This window comes from Triturus cristatus, chromosome 1_2, assembly GCF_964204655.1.
Source record: "Triturus cristatus chromosome 1_2, aTriCri1.1, whole genome shotgun sequence".
NCBI classification, from domain to species: Eukaryota; Metazoa; Chordata; class Amphibia; order Caudata; family Salamandridae; genus Triturus; species Triturus cristatus.
The window spans coordinates 172,303,152-172,322,045 of record NC_140580.1 but is presented as its reverse complement, the minus strand read 5'-3'; the positions used below and the strand labels follow the sequence as shown (position 1 = coordinate 172,322,045).

General features: G+C 43.0%; 1 protein-coding gene across 1 annotated transcript in view; it reads left to right on the top strand.

Moving 5' to 3' along the window:
* Positions 1-18,894, top strand: part of SMC3 (structural maintenance of chromosomes 3) — a 789,692-nt gene that overhangs the window by 84,844 nt on the left and 685,954 nt on the right. The window contains exons 4-7 of the mRNA XM_085603430.1: positions 15,442-15,509; positions 16,432-16,503; positions 16,886-16,965; positions 18,631-18,709. Of these exons, the coding sequence (XP_085459556.1) occupies positions 15,442-15,509; positions 16,432-16,503; positions 16,886-16,965; positions 18,631-18,709 (299 nt within the window). The remainder of the gene's footprint in view (positions 1-15,441; positions 15,510-16,431; positions 16,504-16,885; positions 16,966-18,630; positions 18,710-18,894) is intronic.

Here is an 18,894-nt window from a genome sequence, read left to right as displayed (position 1 = left end):
TTCTCTGTGAAACATTAGGGAGTAAGAAGATCAATGTCCAACTCTGCGCTCCGCAGTTCGACTGTTGGAGATACACATATTTCACCACGCGATACATTCCATTTAGCCCATTTGTGATCCCATTTCCCGGGGCAACCCCTATGTTTAAGGACATCCTTTTCTGCAAACATCGCATTATCCATGTCGTTAGCCCATTTTTGGAACTCTCAAATCCCCCACCCCTGAGCTATATTTCTCTTGGCAAGGACAAATCCCAATAATGCCCATGTGGTCTCAGTTTGGGTCAGGTCTGTCGCCTCCCACACATTTAGTAAACACAGTTGCAGGGAGTGGGCAGTGTTTTTCCCTCTTACCCTCGCAAGTGTAGAGATGATTTTCACCCAGTATGGCTGGACATTCAGACACTCCCAGATTGAGTGGAAAAATGTACCCTCTTCTGTGCACCCTCTAAGACACCCAGGATCTGGTCGACGTCCCATCCTGACCAGTGTATGCGCAGCCTGGTAAGTTCTATGTTGGATTTTAAGCTGAATGAGTCGTAGTCTCATTGGGATAGGAACCTCCTTGGGGGAGGAGAGGGCTTCCTGCCAGTTATCGTCCTCTAGATACCCAAGGTCCGATTCCCACAGCTGTCGGAGACGTACCAATGGGTCTGGTTTGTTGTTTATTAATTTACGGTATGTGAGGGATATAGCTTTGCTTGTCAGGGGATCGGTTAAAAGTTGATCTTCTAGTGGGGAGGCCTCGGGTAGAGCCTCACCCCCAGCCACGGCGGTGGTTAGTGCATGGCGGATTTCTAGGTAGCGGAATGTCTCAGACCCAGCCAGCTGGTACTCGGTTTGTAAATCTGTGAATGGGACGATCTTGTTTCGCTTCCACAGATCACCAACTGAGGAAATACAAATTAAGTCCCACTTATCAAAGCCCGAACATCTACTCAATGTACTGAGTTGCTCGGTTTCCCACAGGGGAGTGAGCAGTGTTAATTTCTTGTGCCACCCCAGTGCCAGAGTGCAACTGAATGGGCTGTGGGTTAGGGGTGGGCGGAATTTGCGGAATTAACCTTCGCAAATTATCGCGAGAATGTTTAAAATTATCGCAAACAAGCAGAAATATCGCGAAGATGCGGAAGTTTTTTTCCGGCATGTTCGCGCGATTTTCTGCATGGTTGCGGGTCGCCAACTTACCCATGTGGCTGCTTGCGGGCGCGGCCATCTTGTTTTGAGTTGTTCTCGCGGTGCATGATCGCGAGAAGAAAGACGTGATCGCGCGACGCATGACGTCACTGCGGGCGCGAACTGTCGCGAGACAGCGCAAATGGCTAAAAACAATACAACATCTCATGGAGAACGCGACCGGATCAAGAAAACTTGTCGGCGAACGCAGGGATTCAGGTAAGGCGATCGCGCGCGCGCGAGAATGTATCATTTTACAGCGCGAGCAAGAAACAAATTATCGCCAAGCTGCGGAAACCGGAATTTTTGACATTTTCGCGCTCTCCGCGGAACGCAAAAATGTCAAATTATCGCAATTTCCGCGAACGGAACGAAATTTTTGCCCAGGCCTACTGTGGGTCCAGTGAGGTGCTGTCGTTTGGGATTGGAGTAAAATGCACGTCGATACGCCCCTGGGCTATTAAACATTCCGTACGTGCGGTACGCCGGTTCAGACGGTGAGGCAAAGACCCACTGATTGACCACTGCAAGCTGGGAGGCCCAATAGGTTTGTTTTAGGTCAGGCAACGCTATTCCTCCGTCAAACCATCCCCATGTCAATTTGTGTGTCGCAATGCGCAGGTTTTTCCCGTCCCATAGAAGAGTTCTAACCTCTCTCTCCACACTGACAAAATAGGCATCTGGGACCCTGTGGGGGTTGTTTTGCAGCACGTATAAAAAATGCGACAGCGCCAGAATTTTGAACAATGCAGCCCTGCCGAGCAGAGTGAGGGGCAGCGACCACCAGTGGAGCACGTCATTGTGCAGTCTAGTCAATGGGGCCTTAAGATGAATGTCATAAATGGGGCCGGGTGTTGAGTAACGTAGAGGCCAAGATAGCGGAATCCCTCCCATGAATGCCACCTTGAGGCGTGCAAAGGCATCCATGTCCACCCCGGACGGACCCTGCCATTTGCGTTTATTATCTTTAGTAATATTATCTGCAGTAGTTAGCTGACTCGGAGGTAACTGGGCCCTGGGCCCTGACAAGTCTTCCCTCTGCTCAAGGGGTGGCAGGCACTGTGCCTTCAGCTGGTCAATTTTCCTCTCCAGAGGCGCTACAACATGGGACATCGCTTTAAAGATGGACGTGTCTATAGGGAGGTAAGTTACCTCCTTCTGCCCATAATAAACCACATACCTCTCCATATTGGAATCAGAATAGTCCTCTGAAAAAGACATGGAGAAATAAGTAACCGGGCTTCCCTGTGTAATAATACCCAGTCTGTTATATCCTGAGTATTACATTTAATTGTAATAAGCCTAGGTCCTCCTAGCTGTTCAGCCAGAGTGAGAGATGGTAGCGGAGTGTTGGTGTGACTGTGATGCGTGGAAGGCCTGGGTGCCTGTGTGAATGAGTGGGGACAGTTGGAGATGGGCTGAGCAGCTAGGCAGGCTGCTCCTGGTGGGGCTGGTGTAGGAGCTGGTACATGGCTGAACTATGACTGATATTATTTGGAACTGGAACCAATAAAGAAGACTTAGAAAATTACAACATGGCTACCAGTATCTTCATGTACAGAGTACAACATAATTTTGGCGACGAGCGGACCTGGACCCAAGCGTACTAATGGATTGTACAGAAACCCAGAGACTACAAAGAAATCATTGTAACCAGCGTAACTACAAAAAAAAAAAAGAGAGAAAAATACATGATGCAGAATGGAGTAAAAGGCAAGCCAGCCCCACCAGTGTCCTCCCATCGGACGGCCCCAACCACTGTGTGTCCTGCCTGATCTTGCTCCATGGACTTGACCACAGGTATGGTCTGTATGTTAGGGTATGAATGGACTGACTTTCACCCTACCACTTCCTTTTGAATCTGCTGTATGGATGTATCCACTGCGCAAAGGAAATGTGGCTGTACAGATGTGAGTTAAGGATTAACTCAGTGAAATTAATTCACAGGTGCCACACAGGAGCGGTGTGGTTCTGCAAACATTGGAGTTTGTTGGCACATAGAAAGTGCGAGTATGCTCATTTAACAGTGTGGGAGTAATGTGTTTGGATAACTATTTTCTTCAAATAAATACCTAACGGACCCGTGAAATCCACAAGCGCTGCCACAGATGTCTTCATCTATGAGTCTGCGCAATGTTTGCCTATTGGCACGTGAACAGAAGTGCCATTTTACTTCTTTGTGTTGTGAAGTGTCCTATATCTACCATTACTTTGCTAACCTGGACATGAAGAGTCCTACTTGAAGAGTCTTACTGAGTTGAGCTTGGGGACTTGCTTGCTACAACCTCGAGTGAAATTTACAAGGAGTATCTTCCACATACCTGGGCATACTTCTACAGTTAGACTTCACCCACAAGATGACACAAAACAGAATTTGCTGTGTTGTTGGCTGTTACACTGCCTCGAGGTGATGTCTGAGGCAAAATGGTTTTGCTTAATCTCTGGTAACGTGAAAAGGACACACCTGTCACCTGTCTCTACTTTGTGGGAAACTGCAGGTTTCCGTGGATCGTGTACTTGTTGTGAACACCCTTGGAGTCTACTCAATTCTGTGCACTATGTTTTTTTTTCTTCCGGAAGTTTTATTGAATTTTGGCTTAAAATTGTATCTAATTTTGGCTTCAAAATGATTTTGGCAGTTTAACCGCCATTGCGGTTTGAATAGCGGCGCATGCTATCGCGCTCAACCTTACCGGCATCTCTGGTCGCGTGCTCTCCTTGCCACTACTGCTACACGGCAATCTTGTGCAGCTTTGGGACGCTTTGGGAGCTCCAGCGTGCCATGAGCCATCCGGCATGACGGCAAAAGCGTGCCGCCATCTTGGGGTTTGACGCGCTCCACCTTGAGAGTGCATTTCCTTCGTGGCTGCCAACCACACTGTTTTCGCTGGTCAATAAAGTTTCCTCATGACGTCATGCAGTCTGGGGACAACGCGACTTATACGTGATGGATGCATCGATGTTTGAAGGAGGACTGACAGACTCACGTCGACTTTTCAAAGAGGTCTGACAGCCTCACAGAACTTTTTCTTTGCCGGTAAGCTTCCAAAGCAGAAGACACATTTCAATGGCATATAACTTTGACGGAGTGGAAACGTGATTATATTTAGTTTAATGATGCGCATCATAAGGGGCCCAGCAGCTATTGTATTACACTGGCCGGTTTGACATTGGTTTAATGATGTTTTGTACATCTTTAGTATTGTGCGGTCAGTCTAAGTATCTATGAGAGTCAAAATAGCAATGTTACTATCTCTATTTGTCAGCAGCATATTTTGGCCTCATTTGGATCTTTAACATGTTATCTTAAAAGTTTAAGTTGCAGCTGTTTTGCACATGTGAAGATTTCATAGCTGTGGAATAAAACCATTATTAATGTGTATCTTGATTAGTACTCGGGTGAGAGGTCTCTCACCGGCGTAGGGCACAGTTTTCTGGTGTTCTACAGTCTTTTATTTTCTTGTATTGTTGTAATGTTCTACGACAGAGCCTATTTACACTGTTTCAGCAATGTAGGTCGCATTCTTTAAAGTTTGTTAGAAATGTAACATTTACAGCAGTTTTATGTTGTGATGCCACAGTTTTACGCTGTTTACGGTTGGGACGTCCTAGTTTCCTGGTGGGTGGACATCACATGTTACTCCTTACATGAGGGTGGTTCTGGTCTTGGTGGGTGGTTCCCATCTTCTTGTGTTGTGTGTGTGTAAGTCGTTTTACGTTGCACGTTGGTCTGGTGTGTTGGTAAGTCGCCCTGCGCTTCACGTGTTGTCCTGTGTAAGTCGCCCTGCGCTTTAGATGTAGTGTGTAAGTCGCCTTGCACCTCACATGTTGTCCTGTGCGAGTCGCCCTGCGCTTCACGTGTTGTGCTGTGTAAGTCGCCCTGCGCTTCACGTGTTGTCCTGTGTAAGTCGCCCTGCGCTTCAGATGTTGTGTGTAAGTCGCCCTGCGCATCACGTGTTGTCCTGTGCAAGTCGCCCCGCGCTTCACATGTGGTTGTGTGTAAGTCGCCCTGCGCCTCATTGTGTGTACCCTCTATGTGGTCCATATTGTGGTACACGTGTATCTGTAGTGTTGGTTCACCCTTGTTGTCTGTTTCTGGCCTTGGGTGTTTGCCGTGGGGTGTGTGCACCCTTCACTACTTTATTTTCAAATGTTCATGGGGAAGGATGGGGTTATTGCTAGTTTGTAATTTAAATTGCTTGACAATTTTTATACCTTCCCAGATGTACGCATTGTTAGTCTCTTTCTCTGCGTTTTAACATCGTTTGTGATTTGATAATTTATTTCACGCTTTGATATGACTTAATCTTCATGAGAGAGGATGGGGGATTTTGATGCATGTTTTTACATGTCGTATTTTGCCCATCTTTTCTTTATTTGCATTGTTCTCTCTTTTGTGATGTTTTACTTTTAGTTGCATCCTTGAGTTATGAACATTACTGCTTCTCGTGTGTATAGTTCTCTGCTTTAGTATTGTAATCTTTGTTTTCATTTTAAAATGAAAGGGATAATGGTATATCCTGAGTATTACATTTAATTGTAATAAGCCTGGGTCCTCCTAGCTGCTGAGCCAGAGTGAGAGATGGTAGAGAATGTTGGTGTGACTGTGATGCGTGGAATGCCTGGGTGCCTGTGTGAATGAGTGGTAACAGTTGGAGATGGGCTGAGCAGCTAGGCAGGCTGCTCCTGGTGGGGCTGGTGTAGGAGCTGGTACATGGCTGAACTATGACTGATATTATTTGGAACTGGAACCAATAAAGAAGACTTAGCAACTTACAACATGGCTATAAGTATCTTCATGTACAGAGTACAACACAGTCGCTAAGGGCAATAGAGGCACAAGGCCTGGGACCACCCCCCCCACGCATTTATTGGGGTAAAATAAAATTGCCTGGGCTGGTCCCTGAAACTGCACACACAACGTCCTACCCGAAAAGAACAGGTGTCTTGCTCCAGGCAGGGGCTCTGGGTCGCACAGGGATTTTCCCCAATACGGGCAGACAAGGTATTGAGGCCGAACTTCACCCACAATCTTGCTCGCCGATACGCGCCTTCACCAAGCTTAGGGATCGCGATGAAATGACGCGACAAGCGTGCATGGGGTCAAGACGCGCAGTGCGCTTCGCAATTAGTTTGCGGCTCCCCTTGCTGTCGGAAGACTGCACCGTGCCTCAGAGCCAGTGAGCATCAGTGGCCGCAAAGGGACGACAGGCGTTTCCGTGGCCGCGCTGAAATTAAATTAGTTAGCGCAAATGAGCACAATAAATCGGCTGTACACGTCATTAATGAAAATCAAAAAATGAGGCATAAAGCATGAATAACTTGAAGAGCTGAAGTCCCTTATCTTGTTGCTGCAGGAGCAGCGAAGAAAGAGGAAGATGGAGCGTCCTCGGGGGAAGGAGTAGAGACTATTCGGCACCGATTGGCTATTGGACTGTAGTTCATCTCTTAGAGCATCATGGGAGATGTCATTTTTTCTTGTTTACTTGCTTTCAAATGGCTGCTGTATGAAGTAAACGAAGAAAGAAATGCCTAATCCTCGCCTCCAATCCTGATATAGAATTGTTCTCTGGTGGAAAAAAACAAGAAATATTCACTCCCTTGTATTGAATATTCCATATTTTCTCTTTGTTTGTGTTTTTCAGTTGGTGGTACTTGTATGCTTTAAGGGCCTCCTGTACAAAGATTCATGTTAAGAAATAATAAATTGCTACAGTTCATGATTCTCAATTTAAGATTTCGTTTCAGGAATGTGTAGGAATCTTTATATAACATACCAAAAAGAGGTTTATTGTGTAGATAGTCCAGGTATTCCTTACTAGTTGAGAGGGCTTGCTTTAAGAATCCCAAGGTGCAATTTGTTTGGTAGCGTGGTCGAGCAGCCTTAGGCTTATCAATGAGTGTTGTTTGTTGCATACACACAGCCAATAAATACACACCCTCTTAAAGGAGATCCACACCAATGTAGACAAATACATTTTTTATATATTTGTTAGCGCCAAGAACTTTTATTATCAGGTAAGTAATTTTTAAAATATCAGTTATGAAGCAAACTAGTAAATTTATTTGGAATGTCTCCAATGCGGTAATGTTATCCTATGGGGGACAACACTTATACTACATACAAGTATTTAGCAGCAACTTACACAACCAATCTTCTGGAGTTAAGGTAAGTATGAGGCAAGGCCCAAATCAGCACCAACAGGTCTCTTAGGGAGGCTCTCGTGCGTCTGTGTACAGAGGTGCTTTTCGGTGTCTGGTTCCCTGTTGGTTTCAATGGGAAACGGTCCTGGGACAAAGAGGCTGCACCTTGGGCCTGGGGGAGAGGGGCAGTCCGGCAGAGCCAACAGAGGGCTCAGGTCTTACGATGCTTGGGCATGTAGGGACACCTTTAGCCCGTTTCTCCTTGGGTTGTGGGGCTCTGGTGTGGTAGTGTCTTGAGGTGTCAGATTTTCAGTGTAGGAAATACTTGCGGTAGAGGGAGCCTGCACAAAGAGGCTGCAGGCCAGCTGTATTACTTCACAGGAGATCCTGGTGGCTTCTTGAAGTGCTGGCAGTCCTCCCAGGCTTTTGGAGGCAGAGCAGCTGTAGAACGTGTCGTCTTTGGTGCAATTGTTGGGGACAGCAGGCAGGTCGGCAGAGTTGGAGCCAAGTCAGTTGCTGCTCCTCATTTCCTACTTTTTGTGGCTCTTCGGGTGTCCTTTTTTCCAGGTCAGTAGAGTCCGCTTTCCTGGTGCCAGGGGCTCCCCTAAATACTAAATTTAGGGGTGTTAAGGGGAGTGAAGAGTGGTAGCCAATAGGCTACTTACCCTTGGGGTCACTACACCTCCTATATGACCACTTCCTGTGGCAAGTGGGCATAACCCTGTCCCAGTAACTTATTCGCGGGATGAACTCATGTCACTAAATAATGGTAAGTGTTTGTTGCCGTGCTTGCTGCTAACGCATGATACAGTCGGTTCCAACTGTTGTTTAACATGTGGCCTAAGAACATCCTTTTATCCATCTACATGCATAACCAACATCATATGCAACACCTCTACTAGTCAGATGGCCTGCCGCACAGACTGTACAGATACTTTATCACCCCACCTAATTTCTAGTAAGACTGCATTTAGCACTAACGAGCTTAGTTGCGTTTTATTCAATACAAGATCGATGTCCAAACATAAATACGAATTAGAGGATCTTATATCCTCAACCAGTCCGGACCTGATTTTCCTTACGGAAACATGGTCAACAATCTCTTCTGCACCAGATTGGCAAATAGCAATTCCCCTAGGCTACTCACTGGCACAAGTAGACAGGACCTCAACGGTTGGGGGAGGTATTGCGCTCATTTATCGCTCCCATCTACAAACTGTCTTTAAACAAGAACTCACATTAGAAGCTGAAGCTATGTCATTCACGGTAAAATTCAATAACCATGAACTCCTATCCGGTCTACTGGTATATAGACCCCCAGGAGCAAGAGCTCCTTTCATTAAATCCCTCCAGACCTTCTTAGAATCCTGCTATGACACTGCAACACTTACGGTCCTAGGTGACTTTAACTTTCATTTAGATGACTTAAATAACTCTGACTCATCTAATCTAATTGACAACTTGGCAGGTTTCGGACTGGGGCAAATTATATCACGGCCCACCCACGTAGCGGGGCACATACTTGATGGAATCTTCACAAATAACCAAAAGATTGAAGTGAAAGACATATTACCGGTCCCCTGGTCAGACCATTCAGTAATATATTTTAAAGTTAACTTGCCTCTGTCAGCAATCGGACGGAAAGTCCGTACTCGGCTAACAAATACTCACCCATGGAAGGATATAAAAAGTGAGGAATTGGTCGGTATTCTGACTAACTGCCCTCCCCATTTGGAGAACAGTGATGAAGGGGCCACTAACTTCGACTCCTGGATCCAAAAGGCAATAGATAAATTGGCCCCTGTAAAACCCACTCAACCCAAAAAACGATTACTTACCTCGCCTTGGTATACAGCTGAGCTTAAGCTAGCTAAAATACAATGTAGGCGACAGGAACGCCTATGGAGACTAGACTATAGCCCCACATCAAAGAAGGAATACAATCTCACTTTGGAAAAATATAAATCACTAATTAAACAAGCCAAAGTGACTTATTTCACTAACAAAATCCAAGAGGCAAAAAATTCTTCTAAGGAACTTTTTAAAGTAGTCACCACTTTAAGCAAAAGTCCTAATGACACCACTTTTTGTCCTGATCAAAATTTTGTTGATAGTCTTGCTATCTTCTTCCAACGTAAGATCCAAGACGTCTACAATGATCTCCAGAAGCTACAGACTGAACCCAACAAAGACACAGGCAAGCCCCTGGAGAACCGACTCTTGCTAAACGGTCTGTCTAAATTCTCAACTTTTAGCATAAAACAGGTCAATGACGCACTACTTCAAATAAAATCAGGTTCCCCCCTTGATCCGTGCCCCTCCTATATATACCATTTGGCCCCCATGGAAATAAGTGCATCATTAGCCCCCTTGCTTAATAAAATCACTAGTTCAGGTGTTTTCCCATCAAGTTGGAAAAAGGCCTGCATCAGACCCATTCTCAAGAAGCCTTCACTAGACCCACAGGATACTAAACACTATCGCCCCATCTCATGTCTTCCATTTCCTTCCAAAGTTGCAGAAAAAATGATCAACCAGGAGCTGATGCAATTCATTGATTCCAACAATTTACTAGATGCAACACAACACGGCTTTAGATCACGCCATTCTACAGAATCAGCTTTAATTATGGCTACGGAGGAAATTCGAAAAGTCATGGACAGTGGAGGCAGGGCCACTCTTGTCCTTCTTGATCTAACAGCGGCTTTCGACACTGTTAACCATAGAGTGTTACTGGAAAGATTGAACGAAATAGGTATTAGAGACACTGCTTTGGCGCTTCTGCGCTCCTTCCTTGATGCAAGATCACAGCAAATCCACTGGGAGGGACTTCAGTCTGCTGAACTCTCTCTCCCTTGTGGTGTTCCTCAGGGATCAGCACTATCCCCTACGTTGTTCAATCTATATGTTACCCCATTGGCTAACATAATTAAAAATCATGGCCTAAAGTTAGTGTCGTATGCAGATGACACCCAGCTGGTGGTGTCCCTGACACAAAATCATGAAGCTACTGCGGAGAGATTTAGAAGCTGTCTTGCCGGAGTAATGAGATGGATGAGTTCAAACTTTCTTAAGCTTAACACCGAAAAGACGGAGGTGTTGGAATTCGGTCAAAAACCATCCATCTGGAATGACCTCTGGTGGCCTCCAGAGGCGGGCGCTTGCCCTGTTCCTGCACACAAAGTGAAGAACCTAGGCTTCATGGTGGACAAAGATCTCTCATTAACCCACCAAGTCAATCAGGTCACCTCTGCCTGTTTCCTAATGATTAAAATTATTCGTAAAATTCTGCCTTTTATCCCTCCGTCCCTAAGGAAAACTGTAGTAGGAGCTCTGATCCTATCTCGTATAGATTACTGTAATGCACTATACTCTGGGATTGGTGAGCGACAACTCTCAAAACTCCAATCTCTGCAGAACGCAACTGTAAGAGTATTGCTGGACCTCCCAAAACATCATCCCACCTCAGCAAGCATGAAGAGGCTTCATTGGCTTCCTGTGCGCAATCGTATTCAATTCAAGATCCTATGCCTAGTGCACAAAGCAGTATATGGAGGCGGTGCAGATGACGTGGAAACGTTATTTCCTCGGTACGTTCCTAGTCGTACACTCAGATCCATGAGTAAGGGCCTGGTTGGCATTTCTAAATTCAAAAGGGCCCGTTGGGGAGGCAAGGCTTTCTCTTTCCAGGCAGCAAGCCTATGGAACAGATTACCTACAGAACTTCGGCTAACAACAAGTAAGTTTCAGTTTAGAAAGGCCGCGAAAACCTGGCTCTTTACCAAACCATAGATATTCTCCTCGTACCCCTTTCCAGCTCAGCGCCAAGACGCCTCGGCATAAGTGCGCTTAACAAATATTTCAGTCAGTCAGTCAGTCCCAGAGTTCCTAATTCTCCATTACTAAGATGGTGGTATTTTCCTATAGGGGGCACATCAAGCAGCTCACCTTAGGGGTGTGACTGGCCTTGTAGTGCACCATGCCAGCCTGCACCAATTTCAAGCCTGCTGTTACAAATAGGCCCAGGGCATGGGGTTGGTATTTCCCCTGTCTGGGGAAGCTGTAATAACATATCAATGGTGGTAGAGGCCTTTGAAGCCTCCTGCTTTGATATGCTGATTACCGAGCCATCCTGCTTGGAGTAGGAGACAACACCTCTGGCCCAGTGGTCAATTGTTGAAACCAAAAAAATATTCAGTGCTGGGGCTCTGATCAGGAGTCAGCTTGCAACCGCCCATTACTCCTGTTAGTGCCGCTTAAAACGGAACCATGGAAGTGGGGAGAGGATGTGGCGTAATGGTTAGTGCTGCCGACTTTGGAGCTGGTGTAACAGGTTTGAGTCTCGACGTCGGCTCAACATCCTGTGATTCTAGGCAAATCACTTAATCTCCCGTGTCTACCACAAATGAATTTGTCCTTAACTTGTGCTCATGAAAAGCGCCAGTGTTGATGATTACGTGATGATGCACCAGAAAGCACCAACTCAAATTAAGCACTGCTCCGGCCAGAGCAGGCATTGTTTCTGCCCTCAAAGAGCATAGACTCTCACCTGCAGGGGGTCAGAAACCTGTCTTTGGGGGCAGGCTGGTCTGCACCAGTCAGCCAGCACACTAGATAGAGGCTGGTAGGTTTTCAAGGGGCACCTTTAAAGTGCACTCTGGGTGCATGCATTAATAAATCCACCACTGGAATCAGTGTGCGTTTATTAATACAAGGTGTTTGATAGCAAACATCCTAGATTTCAGATCATGTAGCTAGGGAACTCATTTTTACCAGTGTCTAGCACATGTACTTAAAATGGCTTCCCTGTTCACCTGTGACATCTAAGAATTAGTTTAGACATCACAGGGGCATAGCTGCTCATGCAGATATGTACACACATGTAGTATAGTGCACCCTGCCTTCGGGCTGTAAGGCCTGCTGTGGGGTGGTTACCTATACTGCATGCAGTGTCTGTAGGCATGCAGCGCCAACAAATGATGTATGGAATGCAGAAGGAATCCCGTACACCCCCCTGTCAAAATATCTGGGTTAAATCCATCGTTCTTTTGTTCACTACACCACCCCAGTTTGGAGCCAGCCATATGGAAATCAGTCTTGAACCTGCTCCTCATGGGAATAGTCCTGCCCTGAGCCTGGTCCTCCCTGGACCAGAAACAAGCGTCCTGGGACCTGTTTCAGTCTATCACCCTTCATCAGCCAGTCTAGGTTGAATCCAGTTGCACAGCGAGCAAGGGACTGTAGACATGGCACACAGTGCTATGTTGTGTGGTCACTTTTATCTGCACCAAGACACGCAGCCTGCAATGGCAGTCTGCATGAGTTGGGTGAGGGGCCTCTTAGGGTGGCACCATACATTTGGGAACCCCCTTTAGTACCCATACCGTGGGTACTCGTGGTAAAATTTACTCGGGACTTACAGGTGTGCTAAAGGTATAGAACAATTTTACATTTTTAGGTAGGGAAAGAGATCTGGCACTGGGGACCTGGATAGCAGGAACTCTGTGCACTTTCTGTCCAAAATACATTAAATACCAGGCAAAAAGTAGGGGTGACCATGTCAAAAAGGGACACTCTCTTAAATAATTTACAAAAATGGATTTGGTAAAAGCTCGCTGACTTTTACCAAATTAATTTGTATTTTGCGCACCGACCTATGTCTTTCAATCAATCAGCTTTATTCGGCAATTAAGACACAAAAGCACATTTACAAACACTATTTACAGTTATATAAATTACCTAAAAAACAAAATAAAATTCCAATTAAATTTTTGAATGTCCGTCAAGCTAATTCTTCCTTTAAAAAAGGTGAGAGATCACAGTCATGAAAATAGAACCAGCTCGTATCAGCTTAAATTGCAAGGGGATAACATAATATAACATTATGGTCGCATTAGTTGCCTACTTATGATAACAGCAGCGGGTGGTGTTAACAAGATGTTGTATTGTTTGTGGGTGAGGAGTTTACATTGAGTCTCAGAGCTTTTGACCTTATGCCCCAGGCCCATCCTATGAACTTAGCCACTGCTATACAAATCGGGGGTGCAGGATCAGTGCACAGAATGCGAAGGGCGATAGCATATCTTCTGATGCCCATAGACTTACAAATTGGTTTTAACCATTTTTTTCGTGGTGTTACATACATTGGACAAAAGAATAGTACATGTCCTATGTTTTCGCATTCTTCTACGCATCTATAGCACCTATCATTACTAGTACCTGGTCCCCCCCATCTAGAAGTAAAATCTGCAACGGGTAATGTACCCACCCGCAGCTGAAAATATAGCTTGCGATCAGAAGTTTTTTCAATAATGTCCCAAAACTTCTCTTTGAGGGGTTGGACTTTTAGCTCTAGGAAGCGGGACGTTAAATGGGTGGAGAGGCCTTGGGCAGTTTCTAGTTTATAAACCCATTCCCAGTACATAATTTTCAACTTTTCTTTGGAGGGGAAAACTGCACATGCACCGACCTATGTACTAAAATGCCAGTTCACACAATGCAGAGTCGTAGTGGGTTACAATTCGACCTATCTCCATTAATAATCTTGAGGTATGTCATAAATTGCGATCCACTACGATTGGCTACATTCACAGGAATGGTGGCCTGCTGGGGTTCGCATACCCCAAGTATATAGCGATTTGGAGAGAGGAAAAAAAGCACAATTTGCATGTTTGAAAAAAATCTTTTTTTTTACTGAAGTATCCCCAATTTCTGAGCTCAACCCCCTGGTAGCTATGGCACAGAGCATACAGGTTCGTTTTGAAAGCAGTGTGTGATTGTAGGAAAATCAGTTGCTGCAAAAATACCACTAAATTTGCTAATCTGCACCGCAAATATCCTGGGGGGGCCTGACCACCATGTTTGTGATTGTTTGTTTTAAATAAAGCAGTATGTTTTTTCTGAGTTTTTTTTTTTTTGCAGCCTGTTTTCCATAAATGCAAATGGGATGCATTAAAAAAAACAAAAAAAAACTAATAATTACACAAACCTATTTTATGAGCAGGCAGTAGTTCCATGGACCAAAAAACGTTTTTGTGGCCTTTCACAAAAAGGAATGGGTTCGAATATGAATATTTTGCTACCAGAATTTGGTCGCAAAACATTATTTCTTCCCTAAAGAAATCTTTATTTGGAGCGTTACTCACCATAAAATAGCTTGGTACACGAGGCCTCGTATCTCATCTGAATCCTTGCCAGGCCAGTTCTAAATTCTGTACAGGTCTTGTTGTTATTCTTTTGGTACCTTGCAATACCGTATTGATAAATATTTTACATTTCCCCGAATTTTGTAATCTCGGCAAGTTAGCCTGAGGTGCTGTGGTGGTGGTGGTGAAATGCCATAATACCCGAACCCCGTGTTCACACACAGCGACGACTGAGTCCACCACCGATGCATATCCAAACAGTTTAGCTTACATACTTGAGGCGCAACGGTGTGCTTTTTCTGTTTTATTCAGAATTGATTCATTATAACTATACCACCAATGAAGAGATGTGTACTATTTATGTCCTGATGAAGACTCAATTTTAAGTTAACACTTTGGGGGTCAAAACATCGTCGTACATATTGTTGACTTTAATGAATGATTGCTATAGCTAGAACCCTGAGTTCAGGTCTCCACACCTTACGAATTTATGCATTTATAAGTGAACATTTCTTGTTTTTGTGTATTTATCACTGCACACTTTTGCTCACCGTTGTCTCACCATCCACTAACACTGCACAGTTGACAAGGAGCACCTACTTTGATACAGTAACTGTTCATGCATTCTTACTTCTTGTAAACGTTTATATCCTATGTCTGCACATGCTTGAGTAGGAGTATTCTTTAAACAGCTGGTCCTTTTTTATTTGCTTAAGACCACTTATATTTCTTTAGCCTAGGAAGCAAAGGTTTTTTAGCTTCCCCGGAGGGAACCATTTTGTGTGTTAAAAAAATAAAATCTCTACAGTGGACCGTGGTAGAAAGATGTCTAGCAGACCTTTGACCACATCAAACCTCCAAACCTATTGGGGGTCCAAAAAATAAAAAAGCAAATAGTGGGAACACTAAGTGCAGATAAAATGTGCCTGAGGTGTTAAACTGATATATTTGATTCATTAATATTCTTTCTTTTGCAGCAATTCAGTTTGTCCTCAGTGATGAATTCAGCCATCTTCGGCCAGAGCAGAGATTGGCTCTGCTGCATGTAAGTCACAGAAAACAACAGACAAATAAGGGCATGCTTGTATTGAAATAGGATCGAGGAGACATGGGCATTGGAATAAAGATGGGGTGCGATTATTGTGATTATTTACTATTTCTTGCATAAGTGAAGTATGAGTTTTGTTTTATTCTGGCTTGTAATATTTTTAAAGTGTTCTATTTCCTTTAGACATGTGTGATGTTTCTGAAAATGACCACTTTCAGACCGGAGTAATTTATTGCAATCCTTATCAGTTCACTCCATGATAACAATAGGACATATGCTTTGCTGCTGTTATGAATTCGTGCTCTTTTTCTCGAGTCCCAAACCCTCTCAGCTCTCCGAATGTGATGTGGAGCTATTGATCAAAAAAGGAGCTTGTGCATTTCAAGGTGTGTGCTCCCAAAGCCGAAGTAATCTTCCCACTTTCGAGGGCTTGTATTTCGGACTTGGTATCCGCTGTCAAGGAATCTGTTCTAACAAACCCATCCTTATCATTACTTTTACTTGTTAGTTGAGCGACCAGTTGACATTCTAAGTAGAGAATACTCCATCTACTCTAAAAGGCTTGTACATACGTTTGAAATTTCCCTCCTGAGAGCAAAAACTGTTTATGCCTTGACCTCCTAGTTCCATCTTCAATGTCTTTATTATTATCAGTGCTTAATTCTGCTCAAACAGAAATCCAAATTAAAGACCGTTTAGTCCCCCTCCTTTTTCTGTCACCTGGGTGGGGAGCATATCGTCGAGGGAAGCCTCACTCAATGCATGTATTTTCAGCCCCTTTTACTGTAATCTTTTATTAGTATTGTTTTTATGTTGATCACTCATTTTAAACGATCTGTATGAATAGTTATTGCAGTCATTTGTTTGATACGGTGACATTTTATGTTCCTTAATTGACATTTTTTAAAATCTTTGTTAGGAAGGAACTGGACCTCGTGTTATCTCTGCTTTTGTGGAAATTATATTTGATAACTCGGATAACAGATTACCTGTAAGTTAAAACCACTTTTCTTGTGTCTGAAAACTCTCAAATGTATTCACAGCTATACCAAGTTTAAAAGTGTCACTCTAAGCAAATTTGGCTTGTGTAATTTGGCTAGTAGTGGTGAATCTTTCTGACAATGTTTAAGTGCTGTCCTGTGAAATGTTGCACTCTTAGAACCCATTTTAAAACCTATCCCTGTACAGATATTTGTAGTCCGAATAGATCTTGTAAAAATATTTTTCAGTGCCTTTCATTGTCATTTTGGTAGTTCAGTGAGCTAAACACACAGATATCTTATTTATTATATTTCGAACAATGTGAAGGAGATATTGAAATCTTAGATTGGTTTTACTAGAATTATAAAAATGTGCTCTTTTATTTTCCAAAGATTGACAAAGAAGAAGTTTCATTACGTCGCGTCATAGGAGCAAAAAAGGATCAATATTTCTTAGACAAGAAAATGGTGACGTAGGTACTCTTAACATCTTTTTTTGCACGCAAACTTGGATTTATATTTGATCAAATCTGATTCTCTGTCACAGCAGCACTGTATATTTCCTCCAGTGTTCGAGATCCCTGAGCACTATATTAGTTGTAAAAACATTTTTTTAAAGTTTGTGCGTATTTGCAGAGGACAGTAATGAAAAGTAAAAATATATTTCTTATTGCCTTTTCTTATTCCATTGTAAATAATTCTGGAAAATAAAAATAGCAATACCATCTAGGCGCAAAGAAACAAAATTGATATTTCTCCTCCAAGAAAGCCAGCCTGTTGACTGTTCAAGCCGATTCGCATGTAATTCAATTCAAATCAAATCGTCTTTATTCGGCCTAAATAAGTCATGAAAGAAAATACAAGGTAAATACATAAAATAATATCAATGATACATTGTGAAAAATTAATTGACAGTAAAAACACAGATGTTTAGACAGTTCTTGATTCATGTAGTTAATTTACTCTTGTTAAAAGCTCTCCTCCATAAATGTTCTGGTTCTAACAGCAGATTTAAAGAAAGAAGTCATACTAAAACATAGATTGAATGAACTCCACAATTACAGTTGATATAGGTCTTCTCTACACCAGCGGTGCCATTACTTTTTTAATAGAGGCTCACCATGTATCTGTTCAGTTTACAAATACTTCTGAAATCCTGGGAGTACCTTCATAAACTGTACTCTAGTAAATGTTTGATTTGTTTGCTCAAGACTGTCCTATGAACTTTATAGTTATTTATTTCTTAAGTAGGATATGATCCTTTGCTATACCCTTAATCGTTAGTAGAATCCGTCGGCTGGTATGTGGTTTTATGTTCTTATTCCATTGTGCATTTCTTGAAAGCATCATATCTTGTGCTAATTACAAACCCTTCGTCATAGTGCTGAACATTTATCTTTTTATTTTTTTATTTGAGATTCATAGCGTTGTGGTCCAATCTTATCCATTACTTTTTTCATTTTTAAGAATCTGACAGAATTTTATTCCTCTTATACTTCTCCCACTAAGGTGGTTTCTTCGTACCCATTAAACATGTAATAAAAGGTGCTTGAAACTGAGGTCTAACAATTATTAAACTGGTAGTTATAATTTGTGTAGGGTGCACAAGGGCATAGATGGTACGTAGAAGTGAATTTTATTTGGAAAGCAGTTGTGAAGCGTGTAGATCTGTACACCTACTTCTTTTGGCCATAACAAAATTGCTTTTTTTGCGTTTTCAAAATGATCAAGATGTACATAAAATAGATTCTGCAGTTGGAACCACTGACTTGTTGAACTTCAAATTCATAAAGATGTGACTTGTCCTCATTATTTGTTTTGAGTTTCTACCTGACCTAGGAGCAGCCAAATTTTCCGTTCTTTCATACACCTTAGTATGATAAGGTTTTGGCTGCAATGTAAATTTAATTGCAATTGTGACTTTTGATATGTTTTCAGATGGGTTACCAAAAACATGTGACCCATTGTGGATAGATGACAAGGAGGCTTACTTCTGGGTCAGGACAAGCTGTAGAAACCGCTATGACATGTATGTGCTTATGTGCCATGTGTATATTGGTTGTGTAGTTAAGCTGTCAGACGCAAAACCAAGTTAAACAAGCTTTTACATATTAATTTTGCATAACTTTTCGTTACAGGAAAAATGATGTCATGAATCTTCTTGAAAGTGCTGGCTTTTCTCGCAGTAACCCTTATTATATTGTGAAACAAGGAAAGGTGAGACATTAACATCAATGATGGAATTTTTAACTGTGTTTCTAGAATGGAGGTGGAATTGGGTAAATAATTACCAAGATCAGCTGTTAGTTTGATACTATTTAAAAGTACTTTTTCAAGTAGTTACTTTAATGTTCAATCTTTATGTCAGCCCATTAGCTACCATTGCGGAAGAAGCTGGGTTG